Below are 18,894 nucleotides of genomic sequence, written 5' to 3'. Positions count from 1 at the left end.
TCCCACAGTGTAAAGGCCTCATTGCTTGAGCATTGATGCAACCTCTGGTCACAAGAAAAGACAATGTGAATTCCCTGACTGGTTGGGCGGTGGTTCCTTTAGGTTGTTTGTTGTTGAGTAAAACTACTCCACAAATAACCTCCTTATGATTATTTAGGTCACTAGCAGTCTCCAGTTTGCATGGAGGATGCCAACTTGTCTGCAAACACTTGCTAACTGCTAGTTAAGTAGTAGTGAAACTTGAAAAGGCAGTCAAAATATGCATGCAAACGACAAGCATCTGAGGTCTCTTCTCGTTTTAAAAAATGTTTCCCTTAAGAGCAATGGTTGCCAGATGGTTGTAGGCTAGACTCAAGGCCCGTGAGACTGTGGGGCTGTCACCATGATTATTACACATCCAAGATGGCAGACAAGTTGATGTCCGGTGGTTAGCGATCATCTTTCTGCAAAGCTAGCTACCATGCAGGTTAGATTTGTTAACTGTCAAAACTATCCCACAATACAGAGCAAGCATGTTTATTTACTCATTCAACTAAAATCTTTGTAATGTTTAAGGTTTTTTTTCTACTGCTACTTGCTCCTTCCCAAAGTTGGAAGCTTGTTTTTTGTGTATGACAACAGCAGAGCAAGGCATGTTATCTGTATAGCTTAGGTTGCCTGCCCTGACTAGCATTGCAGGTTGCGCTCGATGTGTTTTCAGAACAAAATTTGGACAAGTATCCAAGTTTTTTCCTGGTTGTCCCTGTTGTGAACCACAGCTCCCTGTAAAATAAAGTCATTCGACACCACAGACTGACTGAAAAAGGATTCAACTTTATTCAATTGTGGCTGCGAGTCATCCAGGAAGTGCAACTTACAATTTTTTTTTTATAAAATTAAAAAAAGAAAATCTGGAGCAGAGTGCATCAGTCTTAAAAACAAAGAACCTGCATCAGTTTTCTTCTCCATCTGCAGATCAAAACCTGCTCTGATCTGATGGGAACGACAAACCGCAGACTTGATCAGTCTTGCAGGAGGTCCACCTCTCGCATTTATTCAGTTAAAACATTACATCGGACTCTCACAGTCAGTGTTTAATCTCGTGAATAAGTCATGTTTTGGATCATTATTATTCCAATATTGTTACACAAAAAAGTGGCTTTAGAACAAGCATATATAATATCAGGAGAATGACAAAAAGTACTTGTGTCTGATCAAACCTAGCTTTGGGTGATTACATTCGCTTGCTGTAATGACACAGCGTTTTTGTTTCTTTTGTTTTTTTTGTTACTCTGTTTGTCTCCCAAAAGTCTCAGTCTGATTGGTTCATGAGAAGGGGGGAGGGGGGATAAGAGGAGGCAATTTTGGCTTAGTCCTGGTGAGCATTGCCTTGTGGGAAATCAGTGTCGTGGCAGCTCCTGTAATTAGTTCTGCTTGTTAGAAAAATGAAGGGGTTACTAATTAGCAAGTGGATGGCTTCTTGACTTGTTGTGCATCTTTTCTCTCCATTCCTTGAAGATCATCATTATCGTCTCCCAGCAAAATGGGGGAGAGAGAGAGAAAAGGAGGGAGGGAGGGAGATGCTGCTCAGTCGTGCTGCTCAACAGTTTAGCTCTAACACGATGAGTCTAGATGGACAAATCTCAAAGGGTGTTCTGTCATGCTCTGACAGACAGGCTGCCTTCTAAGTACTTGCAGGCAATCGCCGGGAGCTGTGCAAGATTTCACTTTTTAAGTTCACTCAGCAAGCTGGGCGGTCTAGACAGACTTACATATGCTTTATTTTTAGCATGTCCATCTCTGCTTTGACTGCTAAACTAAGATTTACTGTAGTATCACTTTTAGCTCGTGACAGCAATCAAAATGTAAAAGGCCTGTTTGGGCCGAGTCCTTAAACCGCACCATGTTTGTGGTGTTAATGCCTTTTGGAAGATTTTTATGTCAGTTATCGATCATACAACAAGACTTATTCAGTCAAGTGTGCTAACAGAGCATTTAAGTCTATTCTCAGGTCATGAGAGTAAAATTCTAGTATTGTTCCAATTTATTTAATACAATTTTATTTATATAGCTCCAAAAAACAACAAATGTCGCTTCAACACGCTTCCTAGTGTAGACCCTACAATAATATAGAGGAAACCCCAACAATCACATGACCTGCCATGAGCAAGCACTTGGCAATAGTAGAAAGGATAAACTCCTTTTTAACAGGAAGAAACCTCTAGTAGACCTATCAGGGTGGGGCAGCCAACTGCTACGACTGATTGGAGGTGAGGGGAGGGAGACGGGACAAAAGACAGGGAGCCGGGGATTAATAATAACCAACGATTCCATGCAGAGCAGTAAACACATAGTGAGTGAAAAAAGGTAGAGAAGAAACACTGCAGGCCTATTGGAGCGCAACTAAGGGAGGATTCGGGGTGACCTGATCCAGTCCTGACTACATGCTTTGTTAAAAAGGAAGGAAAGAATAAGAGGCCTGAGAGCTGAAAGCTCTGCCTCCTATTCTACTTTTAAATATCCAAGAAACCACAAGTAAATGAGCAGTCTGAGAGTGAAGTGCTCTAGAGTGATATGGTTCTAGGAGGACTTTAAGATAAGATGGGGCCTGATTATTCAAGACTGTGTGTGTGAGGAGAAGGATTTTAAATTCAGTTCTGGATTTAACAGGATTTATACATCACACTATTTAGCAGGTATCAGTGTATGTGTGATGCTCCCATACAGTCTATAGATAATCGAGCCATCTGTTTTCTTCAGTTTTTCCAGTTCAGGGTCACGGTGGGGGTGGAGCCTATCCCAGCTGCCATAGGGTGAGAGGCGGGAACACCTGTCACTAGGCTAACACAGACAGACAGACGGCCATTCACACTCACATTCACACCTACAACCAATTTAGAATCAGCAGTTTACCTAACATGCATGCGTTTGGAGGGTGGATAATCTTCAGTACCAATTGTAATACTTTGGGTTTTTATGGCAGATTACCTCCTAAACCATTCAATAAAAATATTTAAGGAAACGTTAGACAGAGTCAGAGATTTTCCAATTTCTAACCGAACTATTTATAGATATGAGAGCTATTATTTTCCATAGATCTTGACTTTAACATTTGTATCTTAAACCATGGCTAAAGGAAGAAGTTTTTAAAACTCTCTCAGTTTCTCATGTGAAATTTTGCTAAGACTATAACTGTATTTTAGCCACTGGAATACAATAATATCTGAGGAAATTAAGTGGAGATGATACGGACAGTGGCTCTTAAGAATTGAAAAATTTTATGTCTCTACTGTTATCGCACTTTGTAATATATGTAGAGTGTAATAATGAGGATAGAGATATAAAGAATCATCTGCAGCTGTGATGGATTTAATCAAACTCGATCGCTGGAAAACTCGATACTGTATAAAAAGCTATTATTCTCCTGTGTAATTTGGCTTGGGTGTCAAAGCATAAAGGAAATGCAAATTAAATTCCTCCAGAAATAGACCACTTTTGTGCTCTCTGATTGCATATGAGAAAACCTATAATCCACCACTAATATTGGAAATTCAGGAGTTCCAGCTCTGCCTGCAACATCTGCTCAGGTTCCTCTGAAAGTCCGTTCTTCATGGTTAAAAGTGGAGGTATTTTTTGCAGGATGTCACACCCTTCATCGATAATTCTGCACAAAGCAGTGTTACATGCATACGGCGGCGGAGGGACATTTATCTCCCTTTGCTGATCCGCTTCCAAGAATGATCCTGATGTGACATTATGTAAGAGCTGGAAAGCAGAGCCGGGGGTATTAGGGAACACAAAAACTCCAGAGAACATACTAATCTCCCTATGTGATTATTAGTCATAATATTTAACGCTGGCTTAATGAGCGACCCATGGCATAATCTCTATCTGGCACCTTCACCTGCTCTCTCCTAACCCTCCTAACTTGAATTTGAGGGAGTTAAATAGAATAATTATGCTAGACGGTGCAGTGAATTACCCTGAAGATGGGGCGGAGGGAGTTATAGTCGAATAGCTTTGTGGAAAATCTCAGGATTAGTTCAACTTCTGCTTAATTTTTGGGGCGAAATGTTTAATTTCAGCTCTCTCGTTTCTGCAATTGTTCAGTTGCCGCACAGCAGCAAAACTAATATATGGTAAATTATGAGCTGTTAAACAGAAACAGCGGGATACAGTGGGACGTGGTGGGTAATGACGTTCACAGGGACTGCAGTGGGGATTTTTCTTATAAATAGAGCACGCTAACAAGTCCAGCATTTTTTTTTTTTTTTTTTTTAATGTTCAGTTTAATTAGTTTAAAAGTTTCTGTATTATTATCAAAATGAAAGTGACTCAATTTATTGCTCTTTTTTTCATAAAAACAAGAAATCTGTTAACATCCCACCCCTGCTTCGTGTACAGTTAGCAGATTTTTAAAAAAAAAAAAGTTTAATTGAATGCAGCGTCATTTAGAAAATTAATCAGCGTGTTGACAAGTTTGCAGGCCCTGTCTCGAAATTTGTGCGTTTACCCCGCTTTTTTAAAAAAAAAAAAAAAACTCACAAGATCAAACTGAACTGGCGTCTGATTTTCATTGTACATCTTGCACCTTATCAATGCACACCAGTGCCGCCTCTTTCTACACACTGCTGTTTGAAACCGTGTAGGCAGCGAAACAAAGCCTCGGTGTTCTAAGATCTGAACAAAAGCTTTGTGTTTGTTCTCTTGCAGTTAGAAACAGAGGCCTTAAGCGACTGTTATATTGCACACATTTTTGGAGATGAAGTGAGCACAGTTCTGTCAGGCAGTTGGTGAAAGGCTTTTGTTTCAAAAATAAACTGTGTTACAGTACTCTGCTGTACATGCCAAAAAGGCCTGCTGAGAACGATGGCAGGAAAATCGAGCGATTGTTAAAAAGGCTCGAGTCTCTTTGGCACGAAAGTTTTTCACATTAAAACTGGCAGAACACACTTATTTGATTACTTGGTGAGAGTTAGATGAGCTGATCAGTGCGACTCTCTTAAGAGTCTCAGAAGTTATAAATACGAAGCTTCGGCTGGAGGCTCGTTAGCCCAACTTCTCACATTAAAGCAGCTGCCACAGAGATTGTATAAAGAAAGATGCCACATGTTAATAAGATGCTAGTGAGTCCTTTTAAATTACAGGACAGCTTGCTATTTCTGTCTAATCCTCAGTAAAGGGCTCAAACAACTTTAAAGATAGCTTGCATAACAACTGGAAAACTTTGAAACTGGTACATTATTTGGAAACCATTATCAGCTCTGATTTCCAGTCTACAGGCAATAGATAATCACTTAACTTGATCCTTACCTTTACCTATACAAGTAAACCCATGTCTCAACATTTTAATAGTTTTTTATGGCTATAGTCTAAGTATGTGCATGCAATATATGTCTTCGTTTTAATTTTGATGTCTTATTTCTGAACAATCATGGCGACGAAATAACTGAGGCAAAGTTATTCGTTTTTTTTCTTTTGCCATGAGTGAGTGAGTGAGTGTGTGTGTGTGTCTAGGTCCGTCAAACCGTATATAAGAGGTCTGTCTGCACCAAAAATACCTCTCGTCTGGACCACAGAATGTATATAAAAGATGGGCATAGCTTCTGGGTAAGAAGCCAATGCAGAAATGCCATAAATTGACATTTTTTCTAATGTTTGAGTACGAAAGAGGTCTGGTTGTGTATCTATACGTTCCTCATTTCATTTGACTGTGGCGACAGTAAAAACGGTCCTGGTGAGTTTACAGCCTAGATTGTTAAATTTGTAGTATCGTAAAAAAAAAAAAAAAAAAAATTAGTCATAAAGGAGGGTGATGCATGTGTTCCACAAATCGCTAACCTACGAGTTGGCTCTTTGGTCAGATCTGCTCCTTGTTTGACAAAACGCAACGACCCGTACAGCAAAAACAGTCAGCCTGTGGCTTCACAACAGGCCTGCGGATGACATCATGGTTGCTATGTCCATTTTTTATCTACTTAAGTGCTGATTGGGCAGCACTGTGTACTCCACCACCTCCATCTTTGTTGTCGTTTTATTTTACATTTATTTGTTTAAGAAATTGCTTTTAAAGTTCAATACATGCGAGTAACCGCATTTAATAATCTCAGTATTAAACAACCATTTTGCCATAGCAAGCCACCTTAACTCTTCGCCTATACTTTCACATAGCAACAAGAAGCACCTTAAATTCTGATGCGAGTTGACAGCCTTGACTTAAATGACTCAAATCGAAATGACATATTTGAGTGTATTTCAAGGAAATTTAAGTCGACACGTTCTAATCCTGCTCAGCTTGTGACTGACACAGTAGGCAGGCACAGCAGTGGGGAGGAATCTGTCCCTCAAGTCTTGTCCACTTGCATCACAGTCAGTCGTCACCGTCACTGTTACTGTGCCGTAATGTCTTTCTCTACTGTCTCGTCGTCTTGTCTCTGTGGTTGTGTGAGGCTTGCTTCACATCTGTGTCTTGTTTTCTCTTCCTCTTCCCCCCCTTTTATACTTCCTCTTCTCTTTGTGTTGGATGAGAAGGCAAGTCCTGGGGCGCCAGAGGATGACGGCAAGTTGTCGGTAGGTCCTGTCTGATTGACACTCCCCCGTCTTCTTCTGTGTTTGTCCCTGTTTCTGTGTAGATGTATTAGAGCAACTTCTGTTTCTCCCGCCATACTGTGAAGAAGACATGTACACTGTTATCTCTAACCCTCAGCCTCCCTCTGTGCCGAGAGTAGCTCCGTCTGTTTCCCAAAGCACTTCCTTTGCAACAGTTGCATTTGTGTGCAGCATGTAAAAGGCAATCGAGGAGGAAGCCTGGATTCTGAAAAAACACTTTTAATGCTTACGCAGTTCCAGCAGGTACAAGAGCTTCCATCCCGAATGCAGAGCAAGCAGATAAAACAGCAGACGGACATTCTCTGGTGTCGTACCGAGAATCTACAACTTTCTAACCCTCACACGAGTCGTGCCGTTCCGCTTGTCTCCCTTGCCTCCCGCTCACACCCATGGGAGGCTGTGAATTAGCACCTGACACCTCCTTTGCCTACGCATCACCTCTGATGAGCCAAAGGTGGACACATTCGCAGCAAGCAGCTGTCACCTGCAACGGTGCCTAATTTCCCACAATTCTCAAGTTCCACCTCGGCTGCTGGAGCGACCTTGGCGAGGGTTGTTTTTTTTGGGGGTTTTTTCTTCCGCAAAAGGAACTAAAAAAATGCCACACTAAGTGTAAATGCCTGTGACAAGCCCACGAAGCTTATATTTTTAAGAAGCTGTAGCACTTTATGATTTTTTTTAAACTCGGTTGCAGGTTCTGCTTAGGGTTTTTTTTTATGTAAAATAGGATTAGGGAATCATATTCCAACTGGAAGCTTAATTGAAGGTGGTAGCACATCATATGCTCATGGACAAACATTGCAGTGACACGAATCTTTCTTTCTGTAATTAAAATGCTGTGGATTTCACAACAGTTAAAGCACCAAGTCCCTAGAATGATCTTCCCTCTAATGTAAAAATGAAAAAGCCTACAAAACAGCGTGGTTTTCCCACATTTAGCTCAATACTCTTGGATTAGAAATGGCTTTAGAGGAGTGCTCGCATTAAGGACATTTACTGGATACTGAAAGATTCCCATCCCCAGCAGTAGCAGAATATTTGACGCTTGTCTCCCCTCACAGGCGCGGCCTCGCCTTCAAAGGGGAGGTAGTTCTGCCTCGCTTCACAACAGCTTGATGCGGAACAGCATTTTCCAGCTGATGATCCACACGTTGGACCCTTTAAGTGAAGGTAAACTGCACACAAAAAGAAGTTTTTAACACAAAAGACATACAGCACAGATATTCTTTTTTTAACTGTCCAACATTGTGTATTTCCAGATTGACCGAGCCTGGATCTTGTCTTCATTCTTGTCTTTAACTCTTAGAATTGTATTTTGAGATGTGTCAGAAGTGGATTAACTAAAAACATGTAATTCCTTCCACAGGAAGAGTGCTGTTGAGCTCACATTTTCTTAACCAATGAATAACATAAGTGTTATGATGAAAATGTTGGCTTTTATCTATTCACAAGCTCCCCGCGTACTTCTTTAAACACAGAAGCTCCACTGTTAACATTGAAAAGTACTTGTACAGTGTTGTTTGTATATTTAAAAAACAAACAAAAAAAAAAACGGTCCATGTAAGACAAAGTGCACTTGGGGCTGAGGTGAAACACCGTTCTCCTTTAATCCAAGTCCATTAGCTTAGCTAAGAAAAACGTTTAAAAAAGGCGTCAGCGTCAGTGCTCGGCACAGGGGATGAATATGTTAATATGCCGGGTGAGGCGCGGTGTCATTCTCAACCCATCCTGAACGTGATGAAGGGAAAATGTTTATGAAAAGCAAACAGGGAGCAGGGGTTTGAGGAGGGTGACGAATCCTAATCCTTAAAAATGAATATTAATGTTAAATGCTGAATCCATCTTACTAGCCGATGTCATTTTTCCTCATCTTTTTCTTCCACCTTTTTGGTTTTCATGAAAGTTTACATTCAGTTTGGTTTGTTTGGCTGAAAAAAAGCATCACTGTCAATACACAGTAAAATATCTCATAGGTCCTACAGCAATGTGTGTTAGCACAAAAACAGAATAAATATTTTCCTTCTGGATTGATAGGACTGCATTAGCAATTGGCTGCTCTGTAGTCCAGAGGCATTTCAGCTTTCTCTGAAATGACTTTACTTTGCTTGAAAGCCAAGCTTGGAATGAGTCAGCTCAGGAAAGATTAATAAGCCTTAAAGTGCCCATTAACATGCATCAAATTGCTGTCGTACACTGAACCCAAGGCGTCCTGTCTCTGAGTGTATTCATCATTCCATCGTAGTGATTAATGGTAAATCACAGCCTGAGTGCAAGTCTGTAAGACCACTGTTGTGTATGCATGCATGTATATATGTACATGTTACACATAATCCACCCAGTTGGGTCCTCTTAGTGTCTTTTTCAAGGCATCTAATAGTAGTATTTACTAAGTTAAGCTAAGTTATGCGTGCAAGATATGAACTGAATTCTTTGTTTTCTCTTTGTTTTAACTGATTTATTTATTTGTGTCCAAAATAAGTTCCCATTTGCCAAAAAAAAAAGTTTTTAAAATGGTCAAACCTACTTTAGTATGAAAGCAGCCGAGATGGCAGGACATACCAAATTTGATTGATGAGGTCCTCTGGCAAATTAACGGCTGGAAATTAATTCTCTGAAACAACAGCTACAGTGTGACATGACACAATCAATGAATTCATTATTGTCAAGAACAAAAGCAACACGTTGGGCTTCCGATGATTTGCATGTATTATTTTGAAATTTCCATGTAGCACATCGGAAAGTTTTCCTCGTACTCCAATGGACATGTACCCGTGATAAGTACAGACTTAAGTACATCTGAAAAAGCACTTATCAGAGGCCTCATTTCCTTGGAACGCTTAACAACTTCATTGGCTGCAGGACTGCGAAGGCCCAATCAAGACAGACCCTATTGGGAGATGAGCAAATATGTTCTATAAACATTTACTGGCATCATTAATGCAAAGGAGCGTTTACTGGGTGAGCTTACGGCATAGAGAAGACGAACAGGTGCATCCATTTTAGTTGGAGGCTTGTGCTGTGTGTCCTTGTGTGCTCTTAGGCATTAAGTGTAGCTCAGCAGGGACGTGGGGAGCTGGCAGGGCTCCTTCCATACATTTTTCATTCGCATTTCTCAAAATAAGTTGTTCAGGCTTCAGTGCTGAAAGGTTCTTGTGCCAGTACTGAGAGCTGGTTAGCTTTTGGTTATTAGAGTTTTAGTGATTTAGAGTTTGTTAGATGTGTGTGTCCGTGTGTGTGTGTGGTCCTTGTATTGCAAACATTGTGGGGACTGAAGTGTTTTTACACATTATGGGGACAAAAAGCAAATAACAGCAACGATATGATATAAATCATATTTTCAAGGGAAGACAAGTTTAATTTGAGGATATTAGGTTAGAGCTTTCTTTCTTCTGCTCTGTTTTGTCTGTAGTGACCACAAAAAGTAGTTTGAATATAATCTATCTGTGTTGTTTCTTCAGCGTATGCCTTCATTGCAAAGTGCATTTTATATCTAAACATGTAAAACCTAAGATTTTAAATCTATGTGTGGCAATGTATATGTTTCTGTCATATCATGGGGATATGATTATTTACTTTGTTGCCCAGAGTTAGATGAGAATAACTGCACTCATATATATTTGTTATTAACAGGACATAGCTACACATAGGATAACAGTAACAGTGTTTTTTTTAGCTATGCTACATGAGCTACATGCTACATGAGCTACATGCTACATGAGCTAAGCTAGCATCTCCTTCCTTCTGTCCCTTTTAATGCTAGTAGTACCTACTTTCTCATCTAACTCTCTGCAAAGACGTCCAAAACAAGTTTTGAGTTAATTTAATGCCATGAATGAAGAGCTAATGACATTTAATTTAACACAACCCTTTCTCATCTTGGAAATACCTATCAATGATTAAATGTTCGCTATTGGACTAAATATCACCTGGATTTATCTTGTCTCTGTTTCTGTCTTCTTATTTCTCTTTCGTTTACTGTCCCTTCAGAATTTGCTGACTCTGGTGAGTTACTCCTCTAATTTCTGTATCTCCCCCTGCTCCAAAACAATATGTTTGTTCTCATTCCAACAGCCTGGAGGCAACTCTTGTGCCCAGTGTGTCCCTTATGTATACATTTCCTAAGCGCCGATGTGCTGTATGTCAATTCTGTACCGTACCATCCCTGCAGACTCTCTTCTTCAGATATCTCATTCTCTCCTGTGGGTGCTTTTTCCCTGGAAACCCTCTGTTACCATTTCTACATTGTTTTCCCCATCGTCCCTAATCCTCTCTCTCCTCTTATGAACTCCTTTGTGATTTTTAGCTTTATAAGTGCTGTTTTTTGTGAGACACGTTGAGGCCCAAAATAAGTGCTTTGGGTGTTCCTGTCAACATTGTATGTCACTCTAGGTCTGTGAGGCTAAGCAGATATTTAAGCAGACAGAATTTGCTGTGGGAAAGAGACAGAGTAAATGTGTCAGCCTTTTGCTTAGGTCATGAAACGGCCTATCTGGAAGACGGCGAAATGCTGTCAGTTGATTTCTCAGCCCTTTTTATATCCCCGTGGTCAGAATTCTGGTTAAGCTATATGGAGCAATTAACCAGTGGACTGAAAGTGTTTCTTTGTGCAGCCTTTTACAATAAGCTGTGGACAAAAAACTATCAGCATTTAAATTTAGCTTAAAAAAACAGCAGCTTTCTTGATGTTGTTGAGGTAAATCTCCTACAGTTTAATAATAGACCTTAGAACGTGCATGTTTTTCATTGCAGGGAACATTGTATTAGTCTGGTACACTTAGTTCTGGGCACAAGGACCAGCATCTTTTTTTTTTTTCCCATCAGTGTGGAGCTACAAACAATATCACTTAGGAGTGGCATCAAATATTGAACTACTCAGAGAGAATGGGTGGGAGAAGGGAAGAGTGGCTCTAACTCTACTGTCTGAACCCTCAGCAGACTGCTGAAACAAGTTTCCCAAAACAGTACTCAGAATTCAGGCTGCGTGCTTCAGTAAAATGTATCACTCTCAGATCTGAACTGTGGTACTGAGTCTGTGCTTTTCCATAGCTGCAGTTGACCTCAGTAATCTTTGTTAGGTTTTTTTCCTGAGGTAGACGGGAAGTTTTGCATAGGCTGAGCAAATAACAGACAAACTCACTAAATTTGGGTCAACTAAAAAAACAATCATTTCAGCACACAGCCTGTTTTTTCAGTAACCTAGCGAGACCAAAGGGGTTGTTTTCTTTAAAGTTTTAGACGTTGGTATAGAAGAAAATTACCAAAGGGCAACAATTTAGGTCCACGTGTGTGTTTGTACCGAATTACAGAAAACACCCCTTAAATTACACGAGGGTCTGAATTTTCAGTGCAGTTATTATTAAAACAGCCATTTAGCATGAGGGTTAATCCATTCTTCCAGCAAGCATTTCCAGTTTTCCCCACATAGCTGCCTTGCCTGCCAGCAGTACTGTCTGTGCCGTGACCCAGACCATCGATTACATGGTTCAATAATGCACTCACTGTCACTGACCTACCACCCCTTGGGCACCGGAAATATATTTTCCACGTATGCAGATATAGTCTATTGACATTTTGGGTTAGATCTTTTTTTGTATCAACTTAACAATGTTCATAAAACATAAAAGAAAGCTGAAATATAAGATGACATGTTAACATATTTACTGTAGAATATAATCAGAAGAGATGTTGTTTCATATCCTGCAGGAATGTGAACTCATTTTACATTGTGGGCCACATGCAGCCCACTTAGACCTTACGCCAGCTAGACGAGTGAAACCTCCTTTCTGTCAGTGTAAAGAAGTTTAACTACACATTGAATCCCTGACATAGCGTCATGTAAAAAACAGAAGTGCAATTTCAACAGCACATCTCACTTTTTCGACATAATAGAGAAATGCTGCTGGAGTAAATGGATGAAATAAATTTATAAAATTACAGAAAATAATTCTCTTAGCTAAGTTTTTGTTAATTTTTCTTTCTTTTTTTTTACTGTGGACCCACTGTAAAAATAATATATTTCTATAGTTATAGTGAAAAAAGTTTCCTGTCATTTGAATTTTTAACTATTAATCAGGTACTTTGGTATTGTATGAAAAGCTTTGGGAGGAAAATCTGCGCTCTTCTTCATATTTTCCAGTAGGCCAGTTTGGAGTCTTTGGCGGGCCGATTATGGCCGCCAAGCCTTATGTTTGACACCCCTGATAGATAGTTTGACTTGATTTCTTGCTGTTGCCGTAGGAGCCATAGACATAAAGTTAATGTAATTTAGTTTAGCATAAAAACTGTAACCAAGTAGTTACCGGCCTCTGTTCAAACGTAATCAAATACTACGCATATGTCACACCCCCTCCCATGCCCTCTGATCCACCCCGCACTGGGTGGGTGAAAGAATCAATGCTAAAAGCCTTTTTGCTTTTGCACAGGCTGTGAATTTCCCTGACACTCCAACCCCCAGCAGACGGAGCGGACTTGCACGCACACTCTCACGCATGGCTCACCAGAGGTTTAGAGGTCACACCACAAGGACAAGAGGTCCCTTGGTAAAAAACAACAACAACAACAAGCCTCGCTCTCTCTATGGAGTTACAGCGGGTGGACCGTGCAGGCAGTGATTGTGTCTGGGGATAATTGCCCTCAGGGCAGCTTTGTAGAGACTGGACGTAGAGTGGTAGTGTACTTCAAACCAAAAATAATATAACGATATGGGATTGAGACGCTTGTCAAGTAGCACCGCATATGAGCAAGGCATTTTGCAATGAAATGTGATTTCATCTCATTAGATTGTGTTTTCATGGCTGCCAAGTCTCACATTTGGCATGAGATTTTCACCATAATCCTCTCACACACTAGCAGAGTGGTCGCCCACTGTCGGATATTAGTGTGAGCGATGTAGGCATGTGGGTGGGAACATATAAAGTGCTTATTGTACTGATGCCTACTACATGGCATACTTGCAAAGTTAGGGTTAACCAAAAGGTTTATATTAACTTATTTGGGAACTAGCCTCTGTTAACAGGCAGACCTGGTCAAAAATATCAACTTAGTACCGTCAGCTGAATCAGATAAAGAGGTCAGATAAAGGTCAGACAAAAACACAGCAGCACAATAAGTGAGGCATAAAAGGACAAAGTGATTTAAAACGTTTAAATTATTTGTAAATGACATGTGGTTTAATGGTAGTGTTTCAAAGGAAGTTTTTCGTCTTGTTCCAAGCCCATTGTTTGCACTGTATAAAAAATAGTGTTTGAAACAGCTTCTTGGTTCTTCGTCAACGAGATTAGCCACCGTGATGATTCAGTCTAACGGCTGTTTGAAACAGGAGAGTGGATTTTACATCAGCAAACAGAAAGATTTCCAAGAATAGCTTTAATGAAAAGGTACATGTTATTCTACTTTGTTGCCAGTGAGGTCCTTCCAATGATGACGTTTGGTTAAACTTGCTGTAGTTAGTAGAACATGCCATGTTCTCTTTAGTTGAAAATAGTTGCTCACGCTCTTTTCGAGGTAGTTTTTTGTGATGGTTCAGGATTCAAGCTGTTTCATGTGCTCCCAGTCTTTATGTAATCCCAGACTGGCTCCATGATGTGAACATCAGACCTTGTGGTGGCCATGTGCTGCAGGGCTCTTTATTTTTGTTGGTGCTGAGAATAGTTTTTTGCAACTGTATGTTTGGGGGTGATATCAGTATAGTATGTAGAATGAATTTGGAACCAGACCAATTTGTTTTGCATGGTGGATAAAAATGTAAAGATCTAGAATATTTCCTCTTATGAGCAATCAAAAGCAAATACTGTGAATGGCTTTATTTAACATTTTACCACCTGACATACAGGTTAAAACACCAGTTGAAATACATGGGTAGAGGAAACGAGGAAGGGGAATTTAAAAGTCTGGTTGTGAGATTTCGTGAAGATGTAAAAGTATATAGGAAGATCGGTGCATTGCTAAAAATAAGTAGAAGCACAGCAGCAGTAATCAAGGGATATAGAGGGAGCCTTAGTACCACTAATCAGAGTCTCAATGGCTTTCTTTCTAAAAAAAACTTGAACAGTCTAGCTCTGAAGATCAAGGCAATTGCTTCATATTTGTCAAAGGAATTCTGAGTTTGCTGGAAATCAGAGTTTCTGTCAAAGCTTACACGATCAGAAGGCAACTGCTGATTAACAATACTTACTTTTTGGCAGAAAACTATGAGATCGAACTTTGATAAATATCCTTAAAAGAAGAAGCCTGTTGAATATCGGGAAGACATGCTCCAGTAAGATGAAAGCAAGATAAATGAGTTCAGCTTAGATGGATTTCGGCACGCTTGGGGGGCTAGGACCACTAACGGTGAATGCGTGCTCCCAGTAGTGAAGCATGGAGGTGAGCCTGTGATGATACTTGGCTGTATGAGTGCAAAAGGTGATAAGGAATGACATTTATCAATGCCACCATGAATGTCTGTGGATATGCCAGATTACCTCATAGGATGACTCTCATATTCTTGAAGCCAGGCAGAAGAGGAAAGCATGCCTGGCTTCATTATCAAAAGTTTCTAAAGAAGAACGGAGACTAAGGACAAGTTGGTCTTGCTTGGTGTTAATTGGTTGGTGTTGCTTTTTCTGAATTTGCATGTGGCGCAGAAAGACAAACCCCCATGCAGAGAGAGCTTCTGGAAAATAGTGGCTCATGAATTAAAAAGATATGAATCTTAAAGTCAGTCGGGATAAGCTTCAGTGGCCCCGTGTCCCTGAATTGGACAAGCAGTTAAGAAAGTGGCTAAATGGATGGATGGATTCCATAAATCTCAGTAATGTGTGCTGACTTCTGGACCTGTATTGTTAATTCTGGTCAGAAGGGAATATAACTACTGTCTGGAGTTAAGTTAGTTTATCTAGTTAATGTAACATAAACTTACTATTCTATTTAAAGCGAATCATCGCTTTTTTTGGCCATTTATTGTTGAAACAGCGTGGGAGGCAGAAGTCTGCGGTCCGGTGTCCTCTGCTCAGCTGCTTCACGTTCAGCTGTTGCTGCAGGTTTGAATTCCCAGCTAATTCATCATGCCGATGTGCTGACTGTCTATTTACTGTAGCATGGAAGAACTGCAGCAGTAAGGGAATCAAATTAATTGTTCGGGTTTCATTGTGGGAATAAAATGCCGAATCATCAAGCCCCTGAATAAGCTTGTGCGCAGAGGAGAGGAGGACTCATCATTTTGTTGCATGTTGACCCAGTATATTCTCTTCCGACTGTCCTCTTCTGTTTGTTTTCAATATATCTTTTTATGAACCTCTGATCATTTTTTTTAATGGTGGTATACTGATTGCCCCTTCCCCCTCCCTTTACCGTTGGCAGGCTCTTTATCAGACTGAGTTGCTGAAAGACTCTTGATGTTTTGTATTTGCAGTTGAGTCCTTGCTTTGTCTTTGCACTTATGCAGTGATGACTTGGGGAGATTTTGTCTCTCTGTATGTGACTTCTTGTGCTTCTTGTGTGACTCTGTACAGAATGTGATGTGAGTAGAACCAGCAGATCTGTCTTGTTCTGTCATGTTCACTCTTTTCCTTTTCTCTGTGTGTTTGTTGCCTTACCCTTGTCTTTTGCTGTGATGTTGTAGAGCTTGGGACTTATGGGAAACTAAAATATTATCACTCAATGACTGAGGAAGGTAAGCCTGAAAGTTTTCATTACTTGATTCTTTGAGACAGCTTCTATCATCCCTCTTGTTTTTATACTCCCCCATCTTCATCACGAAGCAACACATCCAGCCCCATTATTATTTATTTATTTTTTTGCCTGTGATACACAGTTTGCATAATTTTGCTTTAAGTTGATAATCTCGCTGAGATTTCACTGGCATAAGTGCAAATCATAGTAGCCATGCCATTTTTTTTTTTTTTTATTGTACTTTTTGTTCCCATTTTTGGTTTTTGGCATATTTTTATATTTTTTCCCCTACGAATATGTACATACATATTGTGTGTTACTGTGTGTAGTGTTATTATGACATTTTATTTATTAGGTATTTTCTGAAAATTTCTAAATTTGCTTCTTTTGTTTGACGTTGTGTAAATTAAGACATGCATAATGCAGGCTGGTTTAACTACAAACGCACACTTACACGGCCAATATTGCATTCAGAAAACACACAAGGTCTTTTTAATGTTTTCTCGTCTTTGCTTGTTTTTCCCTGTTACCCATCTGCGTCTCTGAGCAATACAGCACATCATCCATTCCCCAGCACTTACTTCGAGGTTACACTTGCACCAGAAGCAACGTTTCTGAATTTGGCAAACTGGAGTGACTAATCCACCCAGTGGTTGTGTAACAGGCAGAAATGACAACGTTTTTTAACCCACACTTCACAAACTGGTCTTTTTGTTGTTAAATATTTTTTAAGTTAAAGAATTTAACTAAACATTAACTGTGTTTTTTTTTTTTTGTTTTTTTTTTAAATTCCTTTAAGATGGCAATACATACATTTCCCATACATAGCAATCACATATTTATAATTTGGGTGGAGTGTTATTTTTGATATTTGTGCTTTTATGCTAAAACAAAGTGACAGAAAAACACATTTTTAAAATTTGCGTTAAAAAAAAATCAAAAAATGTAACCATATTAAGTAAAAGCTCTGTTTCCAAATAACAATAAATAAGGTGGAAATGGCAAAAAAATTGTTATAAACTGCATTTGGTAGCTTTACTTTTAAAAGCAATTTATTAGTTTTGAATATCACTGTCATTAAAGGGTAATGTGTTGCGTTACAATGTTAGCTGCTGAGAAAATTCATGTTTTATTTTATCTTACCAGATTTAACTTTATAGTAATCTCTAGTAAGCTGGTTATGTTGTCCAGTTTAACCTCTGAGTATACTAACTTTACCTCATGGTGAGTTCATGGTGACAACAAGCTTGTTAATTTTCCTCATCACAGCTAACTAAAATCTTTCCGCTTCAGAGCTGTAGCACTTGCATATTCCTCCTCCTCAACATCGCCTCGCCACCTTTGTAACTAGTTGAGCTTAGACCTCAATCACTCAGGCCTAGAGACCTTTCAACAACCTTGTGGCATCCACTAGTTGCAAGGGGAAATTATGTATTTCCTGTGAAATTGATTCACAAAACCACATTGGAGCAGGTCTAGAGATCTTAATTGAAACTCTGTAAACCACCAGTCACTAGAAAAAAGTGTGTATTCCACAACCAGCGGGTGTGAAACTGATTGCAAAGAGATTTGCTATGCTACACCAAAAACGTCTTTGTGATTGCTTTGGTTGCTAGTAGGTTTCCAGGGTGAGAAGAAGTTTCCATGGAAGACGCCAAACTGCCTGCAGATACTTGCAAACCACTTGCTAAGCTGTAGTGAAACTGAAAAATGTGATGCAAAGTCGCCTTTTGAAATTGTTTGTGGTTGACGTTTTAAGGCAAAGCTTTTACTTTGAAGGTGAATGTTTTTCATTTTCGGTTTATTTTCAGCTTTGAGAGTAAATGTCAAGTTTTTGCAGACAAGTCGACGTCTTCCACACAAACTGTGAGCGACTGCGCCAGTCTGATTCTGACCAAGCCAATCATGAGAAGGTTTTTTTGTTTTCAGCTCCCTGTTTTTGAGTGGCGACAGCCACCAACCTCCAACAACCGCTTTCCTGCAACTTGGGGAATACACATTTTCTGAAGTGACCAGAGGTTGCCGTGGGGTCACTGACTGGTCTCTACGCCTGTGTGACTGAGGCCTGGAGGTGCTTTTTCAATATCTAAAAATTATAACCATGACACTAATTAAAACACATCTTCCCACAAGATAAATCCTGCCACCTTTGCCATATCACTAACTGAGCTTAACATGCACACTTACACAGCCTGAGGATTGAAAGCCTTCTACTAGTACATGCAACATACTTCAAGGAGTGGAAAGGCAAAAGAAATGGTGTGATGTCATCAGACAACAAAAGACACAACGGTATATGGTAACTGATTGCTCATTCGAATAATTAACCAATTATCTGATCCACTTAATTGCTTTAATTTGCACATTCGTTAAAACAAACAATTAAATAAATAAAGAATCAGAACACCTAAACAAGTTTCTTTATACTTTGTTACAATACCAGTGATAACTGAGAGAAATAAATAGCTAGATTCCTGCTAAAGCTAACTTGCTGAGGTGATCTCAGATTCTGTGGATTATGTATCTAAAATGATAAACTTCCTTCTTCTTGCAGCTTCTGTAGTAACGGCTCTTTGCTTTCACAGGTCTTTATCAAAGTATGTTCAAAGTTAGATCTGAAACATGACGCCAGTGTTTTGTTTTTTTTAGCATTTC

General features: G+C 39.7%; 1 protein-coding gene across 8 annotated transcripts in view; it reads left to right on the top strand.

Moving 5' to 3' along the window:
• The window catches only part of slc24a2a (solute carrier family 24 member 2a), a 45,246-nt gene that overhangs the window by 14,094 nt on the left and 12,258 nt on the right, over positions 1–18,894 (top strand). Inside the window, exons 3-6 of one of the 8 annotated variants that reach the window (XM_086283753.1) lie at positions 6,511–6,549; positions 7,650–7,758; positions 10,576–10,590; positions 16,190–16,240. In XM_086283753.1, the coding sequence (XP_086139879.1) occupies positions 6,511–6,549; positions 7,650–7,758; positions 10,576–10,590; positions 16,190–16,240 (214 nt within the window). Of the gene's footprint in view, positions 1–6,502; positions 6,550–7,649; positions 7,759–10,575; positions 10,591–16,189; positions 16,241–18,894 lie in introns of all 8 variants that reach the window. The other 7 variants (XM_086283745.1, XM_086283761.1, XM_086283766.1 and 4 more) reach the window with 7 other exon arrangements.

The sequence above is a fragment of the Aulonocara sp. 'chitande type north' Nkhata Bay genome, linkage group LG3 (assembly GCF_057382095.1).
Source record: "Aulonocara sp. 'chitande type north' Nkhata Bay isolate Kocher_YH1m ecotype deep benthic linkage group LG3, A_spYH_male_GT1.1, whole genome shotgun sequence".
Lineage (NCBI taxonomy): Eukaryota > Metazoa > Chordata > Actinopteri > Cichliformes > Cichlidae > Aulonocara > Aulonocara sp. 'chitande type north' Nkhata Bay.
Note: the sequence above shows the minus strand (reverse complement) of the source record. Positions and strands in the feature narration are given on the sequence as shown.